Source organism: Megascapheus bottae, chromosome 20 (genome assembly GCF_031878675.1).
Source record: "Megascapheus bottae isolate mThoBot1 chromosome 20, mThoBot2.hap1, whole genome shotgun sequence".
NCBI classification, from domain to species: domain Eukaryota; kingdom Metazoa; phylum Chordata; class Mammalia; order Rodentia; family Geomyidae; genus Megascapheus; species Megascapheus bottae.
The window spans coordinates 30,379,371-30,403,347 of NC_143528.1; the positions used below are offsets into that span (position 1 = coordinate 30,379,371).

General features: G+C 34.6%; 1 protein-coding gene across 1 annotated transcript in view; it reads right to left on the minus strand.

The window, feature by feature from the left end:
• Anxa10 (annexin A10) overlaps window positions 1–7,575 on the minus strand; it is a 47,314-nt gene extending 39,739 nt beyond the window's left edge. Inside the window, exon 1 of the mRNA XM_090353785.1 lies at window positions 7,527–7,575. Coding sequence (XP_090209911.1) covers window positions 7,527–7,544 — 18 coding nt within the window. The 5' untranslated portion in view covers window positions 7,545–7,575. The remainder of the gene's footprint in view (window positions 1–7,526) is intronic.
• Between the last annotated feature and the right edge of the window lie 16,402 nt (window positions 7,576–23,977).

The window sequence follows — 23,977 nt, forward strand, 5'->3', positions numbered from 1 at the left end:
CCGCGCTCAAGACTAATGTTCTACCATGTGTGTTTCACTAGCTTTTTGTGGTTAATTGGTAATAAAGATTCTCATAGACTTCCTGCCCAGGCTGGCATTGAACTGTGATCCTAAGTTGTTGGCCTCCTCAGTAGCTAGAAGTGAACCATTGGTTTGCTGCTGACTTAGCAAATTTTAAACTATTATATCTAGTAGGGTAGAATAAATTAAAAAAAACTTTTCAGATATTGCTCCTCATGGTTTTTCTTCTATCTGAGAAAGAAATTACAAATAATAGAGAAGATCAGAGTTGTGTTGTTGATCAGATTAGAAATATTAGGATGAAGAATAAATATTTGGTCCTTACAAAGAGATTACTTTTTTCTCCTATTGTAGAAATCTATGCAACACTATCTCAAAGAAATGCTCTGTGTCTAAGTGAGCTTCACAGGAGTGATGTGCTGAGAGTCTCAGGTCATAAAATAGAGTGAGAAATTGAGAAACTATTATGGGCTCTAGAATATTGAGCTACCTGCCAGTAAAAGCAAGTTGGAAATCTCATATGATTCCTAGAGCAGGAAAATAAAAGAAAATTAAGAGAGACTTGGTGGGATCCACTTCCCATGGGGTAGTGGTTTAGTTAATAGCATCGCAATTATGGGAAGATCCTCTTTTTTATTCTTTCAGAGGCAGGCGAGTCCTTAACTGCCTACCACTCTGTTTTGAAGAGAAAGCCATACAAAGAAATGCAGGGCATGGGTAAAGTGGAGGAAATGTGTAAGGGGAACTCATAGAGGTCACAGTTTTGTGAGTAGAAAGGTGACAATAACTGATCATGGTTATCAGCAGACTTTGATCTACGAGAACTCTCCTGGCTAAGAAAGGTGTTAAAAATAGACTTGCTGCAACATTATACTTGCCTGTGAGACTTCCTATCTCTTCAGTTTGGCAGTGTGTCATGATTATGTGATAACCATGATCAATTATTGTCAACTTTCTACTAGCACAACCATTTTCATTGCAGCATTATTTACCATAGCTAAGATATGAAACCATCCCAGATGTTCTTCAGCAGATGAATGGATCAAGAAGATGTGGTATTTATACACAATGCAATTCTATGCTGCCATCAGAAAGAATGACATCGCCCCATTTGTAAGGAACTGGAAATACTTGGAAAAAAATCATATTAAGTGAAGTAAGCCAGACCCAAAGTAACATAGGTTGTATGCATTTCCTCATTTATAATAATTAGTATACATCTAGGATTCTCCCAGCAGAGAATAACAATAGCTCAGTTCATATGGCTATATGGAATGAAGCTAAGTGAAATGAACTCCAGGATATGGAAACAAGAGGTTTATCTTTGTGATTGATGTTCTTAATGTACTATGCGAAGTTATGTCTTTTCTCTTTTAATCCCTTATGGTTTATCTCTCGTTGTATGTGACTTTGGTCCCGGGCATATTGTATTTACATTTATTTGTTTATTTTAAATACGGAAGGGAAGGAGAAAAACAAGATGATTGGGAGGGAGAGTGGGAGAAAATGTGGGGATGGGTATCAGTGTTCAAGAAGTAATGTACCCACTTCCTGATGATGTAACTGTAACCATGCTATACATCACCCCGACAATAAAACACATTGAAAACAGAATTGAGACCTACAACCCAAAAAGAAAAAGAAAAACATTGCCAACATATATTGCTTAGAAAAATGTGACATTTTTATAACTGGCAAAATAAAACCTTTCTACTCACAAAAGACATAGAAAGACATAATCCCGTATATAAACAACTTTTATGTTTTATATCTGATCTTTGTCAGGGTTTTCTAATTGGTTTTCTAATTATTTGTAGCATACTTTTCAGCATTTCTGATGGATATAAATAAAAAGTATAACAATAAAACATATTAATAGCTAAATTTGTGATACATGAGATGCTGGCTAAGAAAATGGACCATAAGAATTTTTTTATTCCTCCTTAGGTGAGAAACATATGCTTTCAATTTATAAGCAGAGTTTTATGAATTGGTGAAGATAATTGGAAAGAGATGACAGCTGAGAGGTTGACAGCATGAATCGTGAAAAGACTTAACAAATTCTTGGAGTTCTTTCAGTCTTAGTGAATTGGGCCGAGCTACTCATGATTTTAAAGTACTTCTATAGATAGAATCTCAGCCTGGGGAGAGGGCTGGGTGTTGGTCCCAGGAGTCTATGTACAAGTCAGTGAGTAATGTCAGATAAATGATTCTTTTCATTCTGCCTTTTCTACTCCACCTAATTACCGAAATGACTCATTAAAATAACCATTACTCATATTGCTCAAATATCATGTCTTTTTTATTTTTTTTTTGTGGGTCATGGGGCTTGAACTCAGCCTGGGCGCTGTCCCAGAGCTCTTCAGCTCAAGGCCACTGCCCTACTCTTGAGCCCAAACCTACTTCCAAATCTCTAGGTATTAATTGGAGATAAGAATCTCAGGTCCCTTTGTGCCTGGGCTGGCTTTGAACCTTGATCCTCAGCTCTCACCTCCTGAGTAGCTAGGATTACAGGCATGAGCCCCACTTGGCTTTCAAATATTATGTCTTAAGACTTTTACCTTGCAATTGAATGGAGGAAATATAACTTTTTAGCTTGGAATAAACACCAAATGATTCTATGAATTAAATGCATATGATTGGTCTTGTTACTATGATAAAATGTTAAGGACTTCTGTACCAAGACCAAAGAATTCCACAAAATCTCATTATATATTATTAGATAAATAATATTAGATTATTATGCATATGTAACATATAATTATACAATATAGTATATATGTAATATATGATATATGTAACATATATTATGTAACATGTTATATATTATATATGTAATATATTATGTATTAGCTTACTATATATATTAGCTTCTACTCCAATTATTTGCCTAATTTCAGCAGAGGTAGTTCCTGTAAATCAATAGAACACATGTTTTAGGAGTTTAAAGCCTGGTAATCATATTCACCATTTATTCCCAGAAACTGAGAGAGATATTAGGATGGATAGATAAGGGTTATTGCTTAAAGTTGAAAGGTGATGATGATGAAGGTGTGATAAAAGAGTAAGACATCCTTGATTTCACATTATTTTTTTAAACTATCATTTATATGTGTTTTCTTGCACAGTGAGATTCTTCTCACTGTGTGGAAATTTGATTATTTGAATTTGGTGTTCAAGTGCAAGTGTTACAAATTTAAAAGTAACTATGCACATAAATTATAATTTAAACTATCTTTGGTGATATGAGCAAAAGAGTGACTACAGTAAAAAAGGGGAATGTTTAGGAATTCAGCTGTGGAATATTCCCAACAAAGAAGTGATAACAAGAAAGGTTCAGGGATCTGGCATCATATTTAAGCACACAGTGGTCACTGCTTTGCTTAATAAGAGTGGTTTAGGAATTTTATGGACAAACCAAACTCAAGTGGATTCAGAGCAAACTGGAGGAAGGAAAGTGGATTCTAGGGAGTTTTAGCCATAAAAAGAGAAGAAGGTCACAGTAACTGGGGAAATGGATATCTGAAAACATTTTACATGATTGGATGTATTTAGAAGTAAAAATGAAAATAAAATGTACTTATGCTTGTGAAACTGTTGATGTTTTATTCATAAAGTTTGAACTAATGTTATACACACAGGGATAGATAGATAGATAGATAGATAGATAGATAGATAGATAGATAGATGACAGACAAACATGCAGATTTTCACTGGTACAAATTTAACCTCTTCTCTGAAAGCAATAAGGCAACACCTTGTGTTTTGGAAGGCCAGATCATCCAAGTTAGAGTTAATTCAAGGTAGAACACTGATATTTAATAGCTCATCCTTCAGCAATACTTTCCATGTACCATATCCTCTTCTCAGTGTTTCATCTGCCAATTAATTCTTGAGAGCGCAAGAGAGGTACTATTATTACAGTCTTACAATAGGTATTAAAATTGAGATCGGAAAAATATAGGACTATACATTCTAAGGCTAGCTTAGACTTCAGCTTTAATTACTTCTCAGGACTCAACCCTTGCCCATCTCTAACATGAAATAACCTACAGTTGTTGTAACAGAATTAAAAAAAAACTTAACAGCATGCTTTATATATCACTTCCAGGCAAAAGTTATTCCATTGAATTTACTTTTTCCAGTCCAGTACTGATTAGCTCCACAGGAGTTTCAGTAAAGGTTGGAGTCACAAGCCATGTGACGTCTAGTTTTTGTTGAATCAAAGTGTGTAAAGTTCAGACAATGTAGTCTTGTGATAGTGAAAAGCAATCTGAAGTATGAATAACCTTTTAATAATATTTGCTCAGTAAGTCATATTGGAGATAAACAAGCTTAGATTTCTTGGATCTCACAGGATTTCCTTTCTATAGCAAAAGTTTGCTTTGAAAATAATCTTGCTTTATCAACAGCCTCTATTCACATGGAATGACTTTTCAGCCTGCAATCACTCCTGGATAAGAGGCTATGATTTTTTAAAAATTATGGAGTGCTTTTTCTTTCTACATATACTTCTTTGCTAAAATCCAAATACATTTATTCCAAACGAGTTAGGCTAAAATGTTGAACACCTCATTTCCAGTTATAGTCATTGTCTAATTTCTTGTTACTTGACTTTGGTGCTTCTGAGTCATGTTGGAGAGAACTCAGGAGCAAGAGAAACTTTGTAAGGAGGACAGTTTTAGGAGAGGAACACAAAGGTACAATACCTAGGTGCAGCTGATCATATAAAATAGTATTTATTGAAATGAACTCTGGGAAATGGAAACAAGACTGTTTTTCTTGGTTGCCATTTTTGTTTTCCTTTGTTTTTGTCTTGTTTGTTCTTTAGGAGGCAAAGTAGGGGCCCACAGAAATGGTAGGACAAATGATAAACAAATGTAGCAGTGTTTTTCACTACACACTATGTTGACAATGAACTATACAATTTGTGAATGGAGATGGGAGGAAAATATAAGATTGAGGTGACATTATTCAAAAAGAAAAGCACTCTCGGCCTGACTTATGAAACTGAAATACCTCTGTTTATAATAACAATGAAATGCATGAAGGAAAAATAAATAAAAAAGAAGCTTTGTAGAGGTACTAGATTTCATTTTATATCACCTAATTGTGTCAACAAAGAATATTTTTGTTGCTGGGTAAATGAGTTCTCAGTTGTAATACCAGCTACTCAGGTAGCTAAGGAAGGACACAAGTTTGAGGAAAGTCTGGGAAAAGGCCACAATATATTTTCCTTCTGTCTTAGATATTATGATAATGGATTTCTGAAGTATGATTTATATTCATAAATCAAAATTTCTGGGTTCACATTAATAAATCAAATCTTATTTTCTATAGATGGCTGTATAGTCTACAGAAGTAGGTGTCTTCAGAAGAAGCATATATCCTTCTTACACCAAAGATAAATTTAATTTGTTAATATGACAAACACATGTAAACTACCTTAATCAATGGGAATCATCTGACTCTATAAATCTGAAAAGTAATTTTAAAACATTTCAACATTGAACATGAAGTTCATTCTACTACAAATGTTGTTTTCTACGTATATATATTTTAAACTTTTCTAATTGACAATAAAATGCTACTGCAATAGTTCTCAGAAATGATAATGTGTGTGTATATATATATATATATATCAAATTGTATGTTCAATGTCTTATATACTGAATCAACTATTTTGTTTTTTGCCAGTCCTGGGGTTTGAATTCAAGGCCTGAGCACTGTCCTTGAGCTTTTTCAAGGCTAGTGCTCTACCACTTGAGATTCTTTTGCTCAATGCTAGCACTCTACCACTTGAGTCACAGTATCATTTCTGGCTTTTTCTGTGTATGTGGTACCAAAGAATCAAACCCAGGCCTTCGTGCATGCTAGGCAAGCACTTTATCACTAGGCCACACTCCCAGCCCCTGATTCAACTATTAAGTCTATTTCTGTCTAGCACCGGAGTCAATAATCATGTACATTATGAGATGAGAACTCTTTTGCCTATAGAAGCTCTTGTCTCATGCTTGAGCATGCCAGATCCAAATTCAGTTTCAGTGATGAATTTGGCCTTAAATATTGGCATCTTACACATCAAATTTTAACCACTTGGATCACATGACTTACTAGAGAAAATTATCTGATTGCAATGTTATAAAACCATTTTACTGTCTACATCCACTGAGGATATACATAAACATACACTTATCTTTAATGCTGTTAATTAAATCTACTTAAAATAAGTATTTAGAACTGCTCAAATTCATCTCTTTAATCTTCATTTTTCTTCTCTGCTGTAAAAGCACAGAAAAATGACTAAACTTCTTGAAAATGCTTTCAATGTAGTAACTTTTAATAATCTATGAAATATACTCTACATGTTCTCTAAATGTTTTCTGACACAATGTGGCTCCAGGGGTAGGGTGGTAGCCTTGAGCTGAAGACCTCAGGGACAGAGTGCAGGCCCAGAGTTCAAGCCTATGACACACACACACACACACACGATATGATTATTTACAATACAAAATATAATAAATATTTGCAAATAGATTTACTGAAATAAATGGAATGGAAAGAAAGCACAGCTTCTTGCAAATTAAGTCACTTACCGTTTTTGTCTAAATCACCAGATACATTTAATTTCCTTGCAGTGAACTAGACCTGTTTGACAATTTCTGAAACAAAAGGACTCACTTCCTACTGCACAATTAAATCTCGAAATTCAAACAAAATTGAGAATGTTAAGCAAACAGCAATGAAAGTACTCACGTTTGAATTTCCTAATATATTTATCACAAAATTATGTTAAAAATATTTCCAGTAATTAATTCCTTGAGCATGGATAAGCCAAGTAATTTTTTTCTGCTAAATTTTAATCAAATAATAATTTTGTGATTTTTTTTAGGCATAAAGTTTTTTGGAAAGTCTTAAAAATAATGTGGTTTTAAAAATCATAGTTAAAACACACACTTAACTAGATTCTCAAAGACCATATGAAATAGATGTATTTTTGAGATAATGAATATTTAGATAATTTTATTGAATCTTCAAAAGTTAGCAGACTATCAGAAAAACTGGATGAAATGGTTCAGATAAAGAAAAAAATAACTTGCCTACATCAAGTTGTATGTTTCTTGAATTCAACAGATAATTATTCAAAAATAATCTAGAGAGATCACAAATTTAAAATACAGATTATTCAACACCATTATTTTCTTATAGAAAAATAATGCAAAGATAAAACATCACTAAAATGTTAAGAAGGATGAGCTGGGTTACTTATGAAATTTAAAGCAATTGAATTGCCTCTATGGGATAACACATTAGCATGGATTTGAAATTTAATAATATTAACTCATGTAATAGTTATATTGAGCATTTACTAATTAAAATTTTATTGGAGAAAATTAAAACCAATATGTCCTCTTCAGAGTGCCAATAACACAAAGTGAGATTTTATAACTAAAGGTCAAATGTCAAAGACCAGAAAGTTTTACAGAAATAAACATTATACTTACATAGTTCCCGCAAAACATTTTGACGATGGCAAATAATGTCAGTGTAAATCGTGAAAGTCCCAGAAAGTGACCAGTTATTTTGAGTTGTTTCTGGGAGCCCAGAAATAACTGAAGGTCACTGTTCAACAAAACTTAAATATATTCACTTTTTCACAGGAGTCTTCCAGTCAAGAACATGCAGGGATCTGAAACAGCATGGCTCAAGATACAGTATTTATACTCAGCTATCAATCATACATAAATAGACAGAATTAGTCTACACCTGTTCTGTGTTGATTTGAGACATATAAATTAATCAAACAGTGAAAGAAACAGTAACCTTTTGAAAAAGTTGATGACTCATGGAAAGTAAGTTGATTAGCCACAAAGTTAATGATTCATTTTTTGATCAGTTATTATTAACATCTAGACTCTGTGAGGTGTTTCAGCCCGAGTTTAATATTTTCAAACTGCCTAGAATCTCTTTTCCTTTAAATATTTCTACTATTGTTTATCCTGTGTATGTTAAAATGAACCAAGTTTGGGACATAAATGATTTCCTAACAGTAAAAGTCTTTGAAGAAATACTTCTGCCACCATTTTCACTCTTTAGTGTTGACTACATTATAGTATGTTGCTTTATTATATTTTAAGTATACAATTTTTAATGAATCTTCAAAGTCTAATATAGTTTTAAGGAACTGTTTGCCCTGTATGCTTTGTGCACTAGTGTAAAAATAACAAAATGAACTGTGTTTCTTACCATTTAATGTATTCATTATGTCTGTGGAAAATCATTAACATTTTGACAAAGAACTAATGGAAAATAATAGTGTGAAAAAACATAGCACAATGGAGAAGTATTAACTGATTAATATTTATGACTAGAAAATCTTTGCTCAAAACAAATTATTTTAGTGACTGAATATCTTTAAACAGATTAGTTTACTATAATACATGTACACACAATGTTTGTATATTTTATGATACATATATATAATATATTTACATATATTTTATATATGTGCACTTATACACACATACTTGTGTGTCTACATATGTGTGTGCATATATATATGCACATATGTACATAAAGAGCAACAAAATACCTGAAATTTCCAGCATTCAATTCATATCGAATCTGGATTACAAATTATCCTTGGTACTCAGAGATGTTAAGAAGTATCTTATCTTCTTGAAAAGACACAATCATCTCTAAGGCATGTGTGTTTTTATCTGTGGTCTTAACTATGTTTGTGTTTAGTCTATGCATACTTGTCAGTGTGTAATAATTAGAAAAGAATTGTCACCCTGACCTGGTGGGTCATGTCTGTAATCCTAGTTATTCAAAGTCTGAGACCTAGAGGTCATTACTGTGTTCAAAGACAGTGCAGGCAGAAGAGTTTCCTAGCTTCAACTGTGTAGCAATATGCTGAACTGCAGACAGGGTTCAAGTTGGAGAGAGCTAGCTATAGTAATTATTATACTTCTAAAACACATGAGATTCAGAATAAGAAGAAAATAAAATGAGATTACAGAATAGTTACTATTATTTGTATGCTTACTTGCAAAAGTTATAGGACTTGGTAAACTAAATGTATTCAGATAAAATGAAAATTGTCACAATACTTGAGGAGAAATACTTTTCCTGATATTATTAGGCAATCCAGAGAAAAGAGACTGAGCAACATTTCCTAATTTCCTCCCAGACAATATGACTTAGTGTTTTATATTTCTTTATTCTAAGTTTAGCTTTTCAAATGAATGCCTAATGGTGACTGTCTATGATTTACTTTAAAATGCTTTATTAAAAATGTTATGTACATTTCTTGTCAAACATTGTACTCACTACCTTATGTATTTAACTTTAGCTCTTCTTTATATCATCCTGACAATAAAATTAAAATTAAAAAAAGGAAAGCACAAACATCACTGGGTAGATATTGCTTAATTTAGCCTAAAACTTGAAAAGTTATTAGGGAGATGGCAGTGTATTTGGATAATGCTATTTCCATGTGCTTTTAAATTATTTTTTCATGACATTTAAAAAGAGTATTTGTTTTTTTTACTTATTTTCAATATGAGTATTTTCAATTTGAGTATTTTCCCTCTGAAAACAGGAATGTTAATTGAGCTCTTACTGTATTCCAGGCACAGTTTCTTGTGAATATTTCTATACACCTGAATTTAGTTTTCATAGCCCCCGGTGGGCCAGGCACTATGTTCTGTATTTCAATGTGGAGGGCACCTACACACTTTTGTCTAAATTCACACCTTATAAAGTGAGAAAGCGCAATCGGAACTTAGTGCACTGAAAGCACCTATAAGCATAGCCTCTATGTTAATGAACGAAGTAAGGCAATTATGAAGGGAAAAATGAAGCACATTTCTTCATTCAACAAGATTTATGGTTTAGTAGGTGGAGGAAATTAATAGAATATCAGATGAGAGATGGTAAGTGCCATAAGCAAATCTCATAGAACATTAGGGACAGTTCCATAGAGACCAGTTACCTTAGGCAAGAAGGAAATGAAGAAGCCTTCACAAATGAACTAGCATTTGAAATGTGCCTCAGACATGGCAAGAAACAGTCTTACAGGTAATGAAACCAAGCAGCCAAGGCTAGCCAGAATGAATAGGGAGAGGGTGGAGATACGGACTGTTTCTAGATTTGACACTTCGTGGTTAGTTGTTTATGGCCTATAAGAAAATGTATATTTCTGCTTCACTTGTTGGAGTTAAAATTCAACCTGAAGTTAAAATTCAACAAAGAAGAACTAGTAATAGTAGTTAACATGTTAAGTAAATAGCATTGCCTAGGTATACACCAGCACCCAAGGAATCAGAGAAGAGACATTCTAAATTAGTCCAAAAAGACAAAATGACTTCAAGGACAGGAAACTCTGATTGTCATCTTTCAAAGTTAATAGCAGATTTAAGAGCATGTCATGAATAAATCAAACAACATATGCATCCAATAGTAAACTATAGAAAAATGGGGAAGTACTACCAAAGACCAGTAAATAATTGCAGTAATTATATGCATGGGGTTTAAAATGTTATTAACTTTAAGTAGTTGTACAAATGACTCTCCATTTAACAAAGTAGTCCATGAATGCACTATATCTTGATTAATATCACCTCTTTCAACATTTTCTCTCACCAATCCCTTCCAACCCTTCCCCTCACTCTACTTAAATTGGTAGCATAATACATTGGATCAGTGACTGGAGTTATCTCTTCTCTTCATTGCCACACCTTTCCCCTTGATCCCACCCTAAGACGTTCTAGTCCTTGCTTCCTGTTATTTTATTTGGCTGAACTTAGTCTTTGCCTTTCTATGGAATTATACTACTTAAGATCTCTCTTGAATCTACTATATTTCAGTGAATATATTTATATATACTAGCAAACCACCCCATGTGTTTACTTGTTAGTTTAGAAGCTAAACCTATCTTCTTATAAAGGAAAACATGCATTTTTGTCTTTCTGGACCTGACTTATTTCATTTAATGTAATATTTTAAGGTTCCTCAGTTTCTTTGTTAATAGTTTATTATCATTCTAATTAGATGAGTAAAATTTCACTGTGTATATATACCGTATTTTCTCAATCCTCTCATCCATTGAGGGGCTATGGACAGTAGTGCTGCAACAAACATAGTTGTACTTGTGGCTTTATTGTAGCCTGGTTTTTAATCTTTTGTGTAAAAAATTTCAAATGTTTGCTATTGTCGCAGAGCTGGAAGTCTAAGTTTAGAAAAGTTTAGCTTTGCAGCATGAATGAAAGCTTGATAAGAGGGAGAAAGAAAGGAAGAGAGGTAGGGGGAGAGAGAAAGAGAGCAACAGATTACAGATTTGATGACTCAAATACTACTCAGGCAGGAAACTCCCTCAGACTCTTACCTCTAATTAACAAGAGCAAGAAGTGGAAATGTGGATCAAGTGTTAGGCTTGCACAAAAATGTCAAAGAGGAATGGCAAGGTCCTTGGATGAAGCCCCCGTAACTGTGCACACAAAGATACAGAGATTGCTTCCAGTTTAAGTCCTGTTCCCTACCTCTATCCATGAACTTAGAGGGAGAGGTCCCACTTAGACAAGGACTTCAATCCTAAGTCTATCCCATTTGTACTTAATACTGTCGTTTTATTTATTATTATTATTTTGTGTGTGTGGGGGCGGGTTATGAGGCTTGAACTCGACCTGGGTGCTGTCCCTGAGCTCTTCAGCTCAAGGCTACTGCCCTACCCTTCTGCCAAGCCCTACTTCCTATTTTCTAGAGGTTAATTGGAGATAAGAATCTCAGGTCCTCAGGTCCTTTTGTGCCGAGGCTGGCTTTGAAGCTGATCCTCAAATCTCAGCCTCCTGAGAAGCTAGGATTACAGGCATGAGCCACCGTGCCAGGCTCATTTATTTTTTTTAATATTCCATAATCATTATTATAAAGGTAATGTACAGAGATGGTTACAGTAACATAAGTTGAGGTAAATGGTTATAAACGAGTATGACCTCGGGACTGGCCTGTCATTTTATTCTAACATCATGCTTTGTAAGGTCCAATTGAAGCCAGTTAAATTTTTTCTTCTATTTTAAAATGCAAACGAATAGAAAATGAATCCTCTTGAATCTACATTACCCATCAATGACAACTCTTACTTTCCCACCTCGGGAAAATGTCTTTAAATACTTTTCTACATGCTCTTCTCCACCCTGATATCTGTGCCTCAACTCATTTCAAGTCAAGCCTTCCTCACATCGCTAATTCTGCTGCTGTCATGAACAGCGATCATCTTAGCAAAGCTAGTAGCTCATTCTCTGTTCTTGTCATGGCACAGCTCTGCTCTCGTCTTTTTGAAATGCCACACTCTTTTAGTCCTAACTCAACTTCACTGGCGGCATCTTCTCACCTTTCTTGCAAATTTCATTTCTTTTACTATCTCTTCTGCTTTTTTTTAAAAATCTTTTCACCATTGGGACTTTTATTATTTCTTTTATTTCTAATCTTTCTCAATCATTAGAATAAGCTCTTGAAATAAAGATAGATACTATCTTGGTTATGTTTGCACACATAATTATAGTTCAAAAAACAGTGTTTAAAATGTTTCAAATGGATTGTTTTTAGTCTTCTGTTTAAGTGTTCTAAGAACTTGGAGATAAAAGGAAAAAACTCCAACTACTTTATCGATACCATTAGGCATTTACTTTGTTATGTTACCATGTTATTTCTCTACCTTTGACATATATAACAGACTTAACTGTATGTATACATATATAGCCATATCTAACCATATAGCACCGGTGTGAATATTTTTTTTGGGGGGGAGAGCTCAAAGGATGTATTTTTCCCACCCATGTGAGTAATCTGTTTACCTCCCTCTTTTATATTTTCTTTTTATATATTTTTATTGTAATTAATAGACGGGTTACATTATATTTGCCAGATAGAAGGTGCATTAATTCACATACATTGATATCCTTTCTCATGTCTTGGTTCCCATTTCCCTCCCTCCCACCCCCACCCCTCATCTTGTTTTCCCCCTTCCCTATCCAATTTCAAATAACCAAATACAAATGTATCCAATATATCAGATAACAAAGTGAGATACTGTAAGAATATGAGATAACCAAGGGACAGCAAAAGAGATGAGAGATAACATAGTACATTAAGGACAACAATGGTGTCCCTCATTTGTCATAATCAGTAGAAACCTTGGGCTCTCCTAGCAGAGATTTGCAATAGAGCAAAACCTAGATACATAAGGCCATACAGTAGGACGCTAAATGAAAGGACCTCTAGGATATAGAAACAAAAGCCATATAATGAGTGATTGTTGTCCTTATATTTTCTTTTTAAAGTAAGATAACACAGATAATCTTTACTGAATTATACTCTTTATCATTTAAAACAATATATTTTTATTGCACCTGAAATATCATTCTTATTTTTTAGAGATTGGCAACAAATCAGTGTAGAAATGCCAAAAAATTTCAGATAAATCCATGCACAAATGTAATATTGATGTTTAACTTAAAGAAGACAAATTTAAAAAGTGTCACGTCTGCACTTTGGACACATTGTGATATTATAAAATCGACTAAATTTCTAATTTCTCATTCTCATTAGAAATTTACATTGACCCTTTCTATTTTAAGGCAATGTAAGTCATGAATTAAAATAATGCATTGTAAATTATTGTCCAAATCATATCTGGAAACTGTTGTAGAAGAAATTTAATTAAAAGTCAAAGAAAAAGGCAACTTGCTTGAAAATTATTTTCATCACTTTGAAAATTAAATTCTAGTATATTAGTCATGCATATTAATTTGACACAAAGTTCACATTCTTAGAATACTGATTTTCTTACATGTCATTGAGATTGGGAGTTAGAGAACTACTGAAAAACCAAAAGAAATATTTGTGCTGCTAAGTTGTTTTTTTCTGAATATTATTGTTTACGTATATAAGGTCAATAGCAAAGCATATTCAAAGGCAATGTCATGTGACTGGGTCATATTTTATATTATGACTTATAAACATGTTTTTCAATTTAAAAATAAGTGTCATCATATGCATCTTATTCTTCAATTTTATAGCTTGGTTGTAGGGAAGATGTTATGCCCATCCTGGAACTTGAATTTAGGGCTAGAATTCTGTCCCTGAGCTTATTTGCTCAAGGGTAGTATTCTATCACTAGATGGTTTATTGGAGAAAAGGGTCTCACAGATTTTCTTGCTTGGGCTGGCTTCCAACCATGACCTTCAGATCTGAGCCTCCTGAGATTAGGATAAACTAGGATTATTAGATAATCTTAGATTATTACGTAGCTAATATTACATTAGCTAATATTAATTTGAGTCACTGGGAACCCAGCTATGCTTTAAAGGAGCACAAATAGACATAATTAAGTTTTCTTCATGTTACAATAAGAAAATGCCATTTTCCAAGTAGTCGTGTACTAGCCTTATTTATTAAAATAAACATTTTAAAATACAGGATTCCATTATGATGATGAATGACTATAAGAGAATAAAGTAGGGTAGAATTTATATATCTAAGTATGTATGAAGTTCTGCTGTGTGTGTGTGTGTGTGTGTGTGTGCTAGTACTGAAGCTTGAACTCAGGGCATCTCACTCTTGCTCACTTTGTTCATGGCTGTTGTTCTGCCTCATGAGCCACATCTCCACATCTGAAGATTAGTCTTTCAGATTGGTCTGCCCCTGCTAGTTACAAATCATTATTCCTAGATTTCAGCCTCGTGAGTAGCTAGGATTACGGACATGAGCCACTGGTATCTGCTGACATCCTGGATGAAAATGGGTATCACTGTGGCAAGGAAATAAGTCAACCACAGAGAGACAAGTGCTATTTCCCACTCACGGACAAAGTCATGAATCCCGTTTAACTTTCAAATACACATCATATTCCGTTAATAACGGAACTGCTTTCATAATAGAGAAATATGAAAAAGATCAAGTGCTGAGCCTCAGTAAAAGGGAGCGTCCAATTTTCTGTTTTGTGAATACTCATGACATTTGAAGAATTCACACAAACAAAATACATAATGAATCAAAAGTAAAAAAAAAAGAAAGACAAGTATGGTTTGATCTTACTGTATATATAGAAATCGATGACAATGAATATATCATGTTGCAAAATAAATTTATGTCCTTTACTTACAGAAACAGTTTCAAGAGAGACGGCATTGAAATTGTAAGTCAATTGTGTTCAAATTATGCCTAAGTATTAGAATAGGTTATTTTCTACTCGGAAAATCCCAAGAGTTACCGCTGGATGGCAGTCCTGAGCTTTGATGAAATGTTCCCATCAGCCTGGCTACTTTTGTGGGATACTTTTTGTCTGGGGGTAATGGAATCTCAAAGGGCAGAGACTGATTCTGCAAAGAGTCTTTGAAGCATTAAAATAGATGGGGGAGGGGAAGAAAGATGTTGCATTTATTGTTGTTTACGGCTTTGTTCAAATTTAGGTTTTGTTTTATTTTTCTGGGTAATTTTGCTAATGTAGGCTAACACATGTCTCAAACATTGTATGTGACTAAGTGACTTTGCCTAAAAGCACAGTGTTTGCTGCTTGTTTTGATTTTGGCATGAGCAGAAAAAGGTAATGTATTATTGGCTGCTTACAGGATCTCTGTTCAAAGAATATGTGGGAAATTTGATGTTTTGTGAAATCTATATGTTAATCAGCAACACCATAGGACACCATGCTTAAGAAGCATTTACAATTATTTTCTCTTAGTGGTCTATGAACATTGTACCATTATTCTAGGGCATACCAGTAATTTCCAGTTAGATCAAGTGTGCTACATCTCATCAGGTGCAGAAACCTGAAGGAGATGAAATCGATGGTTCTTCCTCATCCCTCAAGAATTCAGATGGGCTTTGAATTTCTTCACAGCAGAAATGAAAAGGAAGGCATGAGTCAAACTGCTCGTAGAATAGCCATCCCTTTTAGCTTGTTACACAGCTTAAACAGTTTATGCAATATTGTATACTCTTTGTAGCCAGTTTTTTAAAGTATTAATATTTTTATAAAGTAAAATGAATCTCTAGGATTTATCAGTTTTCCCCCACAAAGGCCACTGAGGAAGAATTTGTTGGTACAAATATACTTGCATCAAAATGAACTCTTATTGAACCCAGAATTCATTTGTTCACATCAGAAATAAAATCCTAGATCATGCCTGAGTCTTCTTGAATTGTTTTAAATTAGCCACTTGAATGAGCTTACATAATTCTAAGGCTTTCTGTCTGCCATGTTCCATTAAGGAGAGGAAGAGCGGAGACACAGAACAGCCTATCCCCAATCATTTAGATAAGTTAAACCATCCTTCATTTTAACTTTAGATCTGCTCAGTAACACTCCATGCTTTTTCCTGATGCAGTTATTCTCTTTCATTATCAGGTTTGGATGACAGTGTTTTTGGTCACCAGAAAAATCTGATTAATGGCCCATCTCTGGGCCATTTTTGCCTAAACCAATATGCACAGATTTAAAGCCTTCTGGGGGACTGAGCCAAGTTACCACCTTCCTTGAGTCATTCAGTCATGTTCTTCTCTTTTGCCCTGTCAATTACAATTGGTGTTGATTTGTAGGGATTTACATATTCTTTTCTTGTTGTTCTTGTTGTTGAGTAATCAGGTCTCTGAGAATTCATCGAGGCTAGGGAAACTTCAGAAACTCACTCACAGTTCTTTACAGTGTGGACAATGAGTAGGAAAGGGCAGTCAAACCATCTAATTTTTACATAGTAGTTCATTATGCTTTCAGCATTCACCATCTATCTCTTTTTTTTTTTTTTGCCAGTCCTGGGCTTGAGCTCAGGGCCTGAGCAATGTCCCCTTGGACTTTCTCAAGGCTAGAGCTCTACCACTTGAGCCTCAGCACCACTTCCAGCTTTTTTCTATGTATGTGGTACCAAGGAATCGAACCCGGGTCTTCATGCATGCTAGACAAGCACTTTAACCACTAGGCCAAACTCCCAGCCCTCTTTTCTTTTTTTTAACTCTATTTTAACCAATCTTCTGGACACTTACCCTCAATTAAAGTTTTGCAATTTTTTTTCCTCCTATTTTGGGGGGGGGGAGTTCTTTTTCCTATGTTTTGAGTATTTCCAATCATTCCATTGTCATGAGTCTCTATTTTCAATCTCTGGACTATATCCTCTTCACAGAATCCTTTCACAGCATCTTGTCTGTATCAAATCGAAGTCATAGACTTCACGCAGTGCAAGCCCTTTAAATCACAGCCTATAATTCAATATCTGCCAAAAATATAGTTGGGAGAATTTTCAGAATTATTACAACTAAAAGAAAGGCTTTTTTGTCTGAATGTTTCATCCATGCTGGGAAATTTGACTTTTGGTCAGCGGTAAAGCTGGCCATGTCTCATTTTGCAAAGTTTATATTATTTACTTTTTCCTAGATTTAACTTAATAGTTTTGTCTGAATTGCTGTGCAAGGAGAGGCCTGAGAAAGCACTAATGTGTGTTCACTTGACAGACTCTGACCAGAGGGAAAAGACTCTTTGATTTCCTATGTCCAGTATTGGTTTCAGGAGTTCAGAAGTAGGTTTATGATAATCTACACAGTGACTTAACCATTTCACTAGATATCCTTGTATTAGATTGGTTCTTGACTTTCTGCCTTAGGTAACATGTTGCAGACATTTAATGATTCTTCTACATATAGTCTCTATAGTTTGGTAAAACAGATATCTTGAGATAAGCAGGTATACTTCATTCCCATGGGACATTACACTCTGAATCACACATTTTTAAGTCTATGACTTTAGAAGGCACCAGATGTTTTCCTGTTAGTATTACATTTTTTAGAGAAAAATTGAGTAAGCCAAGGCACATTATTCTCAGATAACTTCTTCTATGCCTTAATTTCTTTTGTGATCAATTTAGCTCCATCCACAAACCCAGAATTTGCTTCTCTAGCCTCCACTGATAAGCATTTCCTTTCAAATATGTGTGTGACTGATTTGTGCCCCTTAATTCCATAGATGGGCAGAAAATCATTCTGATAGCTGGTTCTCAATTTTGCCTCTCTTCTTTACTTTTAATGTCCTCATACCATTATTTCTTGTTTAAAATACATTTTTATTCTTATATTAAAGGTGATATACAGAGGGGTTACAGTTACCCAAGTCAGGTAATGAGTACATTTCCTTATGAACAGTGTCACCTCTTCCCTCTTTTTCTCCCAGTTTGCCCCTCCTGATCTCCCCAACGAATTGTGTAGTTCATTTCCAACACAGTGTCTAGTGAGTATCATTGCTGCATTGGTTTACCCTTTATCCCACCATTTCTGGGCACCCTTTGCATTTCCCAAACAGATAAGCTTACATACAAGACAAAAGGCACAGAAATAAAAACAAAAAACAGTGACAAAAGAGAAAATAAACAAAACCCACCAAATAAAAAAATGACAAAAAATCATTTTGTTTCTATTTTTTGACGTCATTTCAATGACCATCATTTTATATGAGCATATGGACTTAGCTATTGAGCCTTTCTGATCCACTCCTAAGAATATCCTTTGGTCTTATTTTTTGTGAATAGATTATCTAGAGTCTAGTATCAAGTCCAAGTGTATTTTTTGTATGTTTACCTGTAGAATTATAGAAACATTATAGTTATCACAAATGATGGAAAACATGCAACTTTTGTTTCTTTGGGTCTGGCTTACTTTGTTTAATTTAACTTTTTATACATCTTTCCTTATGAATAGTGTGGAATCATTCTAATGAAAGAGTATAACTCTATTGTGTATATGTACCACATCTATTGAGGGGCAAAGGGGTTTATTCCATGTCTTGGCCATGGTAAACAATGCTGCAATGAACATGGTTGTGCTGGTAGCTTTAGTGTGGCCTTATTTGTGCTCTATTGGATAAATGCCCAGGAGTGGAATTACTGGGTCATGGGGAACTTCTACCTTTATTTAGTCTTTTGAGGAAGCCAATCATTATTTCAATGATATATTTACATAGGCTAACTGCACAGTTTGCAACAGAGCATGTTTTGGAAAGCGTCATGAAATTCCACAGAACATACATAAAAGACTTTTGAGTAAAAGCAAAACCAGAACGGTGCTAACAATATAAGAAAGAGCCAATGGCTCATGCCAGTAATCTTAGCTACTTGCGAGTGTGAAATCTGAAGATTATGGTTCAAAGCTAGACTAGGCAGAAAAGTCCATGAGATTCTTGTGTTCAATAAACTACTAGCAAACCAGAAGCAACACTGTGGCCCAAAGTGGTAGAGTACTAGGGATAGCCCCTAGCCCCCAGTGCATTCTCTATGACCCCTACCACTGCTATGAACACCACCACCACCACCACTACACACACACACACACACACACACACACACACACACACACACACACACACACGAAATATGAAAGAACAAGCATCCTGGAGAGATTTGCAAGCCTAGAGTTTCAAAGTCTTTATCATTTATCTGAAAAAAATACTTTTACTTCAAATTGAACCAAAAAGATTTATGCAAGAAATCCTTGTTTTGGTAGGTCTCTCTAGAGGTTCCCAGTGAGATGAGATCTTTTATGTTCCTAGTCAATCAATTAATTAGAGCTGTCTGGAAGTACCAGGAGTAAACCATTAGTAAAATTTGACCATTTCTATCTTCATTAAAATCCCAGATGAAGGGCTGATATCCAGTGTGTTTGATAGTTGGTTTGTTTGATGTGGTTTTGAAATGTCATTGTGCCCAAGAGTTCCTGATTTAGTTTGATAAGTTCATAGATGGCAACAATTTTATTTGTGTAAATGATGTATTTAGTAGCACCTGATGGTTTGTACTGGAAAGATGGTAATTTTGGGCTTGTACATACAGGATGCAGGTATTCTCTCTCAACATTTGTTCCTAAAATGGAGCAAGCTGCCATTTTATGAAGTGGATTCCTTCAGGGCTCATCCAGCCTGAACACTGGTTCTGAATGGTATAGAGTAATATAGTTGGATATAGATTGATCTCCATGCCCCCTCTTTTGTTATCAGAATCAGTAATCAGTGTGGACTTATAGTTGGGTCTAGACCTAAATAATGGAGGTGGTAAGTCTAGTTGGAACACAATGACATTTGACACAGATAGACAGTTGCAGAAGTCCTCACCAAAGTTTCTGTAGTTAACAGGCTGTAAAACAGAGATTTGAATATAAATATTCTGTTTAATGGTAGAGGCCACATCCCAAGTCCTTATAAGCATGTTATAAATTTTATAATTGCAATTAGAGTTGTTTAGAGTTTCATAAAAGAAAACTCATGAAAGTTGGCTTTTAGTGAAAAAGAACTCCACCATGTCTTCTTCTCATGCTAAACTAGTTCAGTGCTGGATTGATTATAGGTAACTAATGTTTATTATAATTAATGAAATAAAAAATCAAGATTCATTACATTATATTCTCACTTTATGTATGGTGAATATTCAGAAGTGATTCAGTTTGCTTTTCAAAATTATAAATAAAGAAAGGAAAGATAGGAATAATTTGGGCTCTGGGCCAGTTCTTGTCCTCATTTTCATTCGAGTCATGAAAAAGTACACTGAAAATGAAGCTAGTCAGTAAAGGACTCTAAAGACTCTCTTCAATGTACAGGTAGATGCTGGCCTGACCTGAAGTATTTCTGGTTTTCAGATGTATAATATATTCTCCTTTCATACAGAAAAAAATGTCATACAAATCTGTTTGTTTGTAATTTTAAATTGGTTTCAGAATATGATGACAAACACAATGACCATCTTAAATTAAATAGTAGAGTGATATACTATGTCCCAATTTACACTGTAACATAATATATGATACATATGACTGTTATACATATGATTTGTAAGATTGATATATATATATATGTGCATAAACATCTTTTCAGATCTAACATGACAGAACACCTAATATAAAAGAGACATTACTAATCCTGTAAGATAGGTACTATTAATTCTTCCATTTCAAGAGAAGGAAAGCCAGGCATCAAGAAATTCTGAAGTCATATAGACTTGTTACTGATGGAAAAGAATATGAGTGTTAGGTTATTTCTTTGTAGTCTGCTCTCTTAGCCCCTGTATTAAACTTGCCCAATGGAATAATTACTTTTGTATTCCACGGCTAGAGTTTGGAATCAGGGCTGCGCTGCGTACTTGCTAGGCTTACTTGCTTTGTTTTCACGGTACCCTTGGAGCCAGTGTCCTGGCTGTGGGGGAGGGAAGATGATAGTTACTTTGATGGCTATATTGGAGATAGGGTATTTTGGACTCTGCCAGTCTGAACCCACCTGCGGATCTCAGCTCCTTGAACAGATGGAATTAAAGATATGAGCCACTTGTGCCAAAGTGAAATTATTGCTACTAATTATAGAACAGAGTTGCTGCTGCTAAAGTACTGAATTGATACATATTATTATTTAATTATCACATGAGCACTAAGGATGTTTACTATCCTCTATAAAAACATGGGAAGGGGTAACAATGTACAAGAAGTAACGTACTCACTACCTTATGAATATAACTGTAACCCCTCTATAAATCACGCTGACAATAAAATATAACTGCAAAAAAGAATCTAAAAAAAGATCTATCGACTCTAAAATACTTCATAGTATTTTCCATTTTCTATGTTACTCACAGTAGAGTGCAATTAGCAAACTAAGGAGTCTGGCAGAGTTCCATTTGATGTACCTTGTAAGTCTGGGCTCCAGATGTGTGGGTACATGCCAGCATCAGAGCTACTGCTACCAAAATCTGACAGCAATAACTCTTCACAGCAACTGTGTGCACATTGCTGCCGAAGGAGCAAACAGTTGCCTGGATTCAAAAGCTCTTCAAATGATTCCAAGGGATCCTCAAGTTTTAGAACTGAGGCTTTACAGGAAAATTTTGTATGTTCCCAAAATAAGTCTGAAAAGAAATAATTGAACGTAAGAGAATCTCCATTTTATTCTCCTCCTCCGTGATTTTCTCCTGAGATTTTTTTCTGAGATGTGAACTTGAACATAACAGGCTGATACAGAAAATTGCATGATTGCATTGAGAACTAGATTTGGGCCAATGGAAATTGTGCTCTGTTATCAAGGAGAAGTGGCTGCTTATTATAAACTAAATGTAAGGCCTTGAAATTGGCTGTGTTTTAATGACTTTGCAAGTCAAAGACTTGCTAATATGTGGAAAGGCCAGCACAGGAGATACAAGATTGCATTGTATATATTATTTGTAATTTTTTCCAGCCATCCTGTACACTCCAGGAAGTGATTTGATGACATGGATGGCAGATGTATCATTCCCCAAGGTCCAGTGACAGAGGCCTGTGTAATTCAACAGCCACCAATGGCTTGTATATTTTACTTCAAGTATGTAACACTTCTAAATCTAATTATCTAATTTTTCCCTGACACTATTGTGCACCTATTCAGCAGATTTATTACAAGTTCTTTAGCCTTATTTAAATAATCATAGAACCTAATTTATTTAATCAGTTGTAAATTGCAGAGTCTATTTAAAATATAAAACTCTCATACTGTAATATATTTCTTATTGCCAAAAACCCTGACATCTATTTATGCAGCACATTATTATTTACAAAGTATTTTCACATGTATCCTATCTCACCGAACCCACAAAGTAACTATATGACAGAGATGAAAAATATTATCAAACTTGCATTGAGGAAAGGCTTGCTGAGTATCAGGGCTGCCTCTTTAGATTTCTCCAGATATCTGGGGTAAAAGTAAAAGCAAAATCTGACAGTATCACCAATAAATAAAGGATTACCATTTTAATGCAGTGACTTTTGTGTATTTCAAAATTAATTTTTCTTGAGTTGAAGGGGAAAAAAGTAGCCATCTTCTTTCTCTGCATGAAAATCATCTGGCAGCCACTTTTACCTCTAATTGATAAATCTTAATTAAACTATTTTTTTGTTGTTTACACCCTGGTTTGCTAATCTATTGGGAAATGTATGAACACATGGGCTTTCATTATCCACAAAAACATTTAATCTCCCCTACCATAGCTATTAAATATAAACTTTAAAAAATGTGTACATGGCTCTGTCAATATGGTTAAGTTTAGAACGCTAGAGGAAATCAGAGAAATATATTAGGCATCCTGTATGCAATAATTTAAGCTCAATGAGCACACCAACCTCAGTGAGTTTGGGGGCTTGGTTGTTTTTGTGAAATATGTAGATTCTTAGTTCTTATCTAATTTGTAAAATATTGACCAAAATATATTTTTAGTCATTTGGCTTCTTTCTTCTCTGTTCTGTTTCTCAGTTCGAGGTGTCTTTAGTCAGCTTGGTTTTATTTCATGCATGATTCAAATTGTTGTTTGTAGATATTTTTTAAAATCTTTGGTTTATACAGATGGTAGCCTTATCACCCAAAGTCACTGATTCCATCCCCCACATAGTGTTTAATTTATTCTTCCCATCAACCAGCATTTTTTAAACTTCATATTGCAATTTTTAATGTCAATTTCTTTATTTTTGAGCAGACTTGGAAGAGAGGCAAACCACATGCTCTGACTTTTCTTTAAGACTTGTTAGTATGGATACAAACAGAGAACACAAGTAAGCTTGAAATTAAGTTAAACTATTGTTAATTGAAGTGAGCCCCATCCAACATTGTAAGTTAACCATGCTGACATTAACATAATTTTTCAATTGCAATATTAAAGGCATTTTTTTTGCCAGTCCTGGGCTTGAGCTCAGGGCCTGAACACTGTCCTTGGGCTTTCTCAAGATTAGAGCTCTACCATTTGAGCCTCAGCACCACTTGCAGCTTTTTTCTATGTATGTGGTACCAAGGAACCGAACCCGGGTCTTCGTGCATGCTAGGCAAGCACTCTACCACTAGGCCAAATTCCCGGCCCTAAAGCATGTTTTTGTAAAAAATATTTATATGCAATTCATACCAACTAGGCACTCTATATTT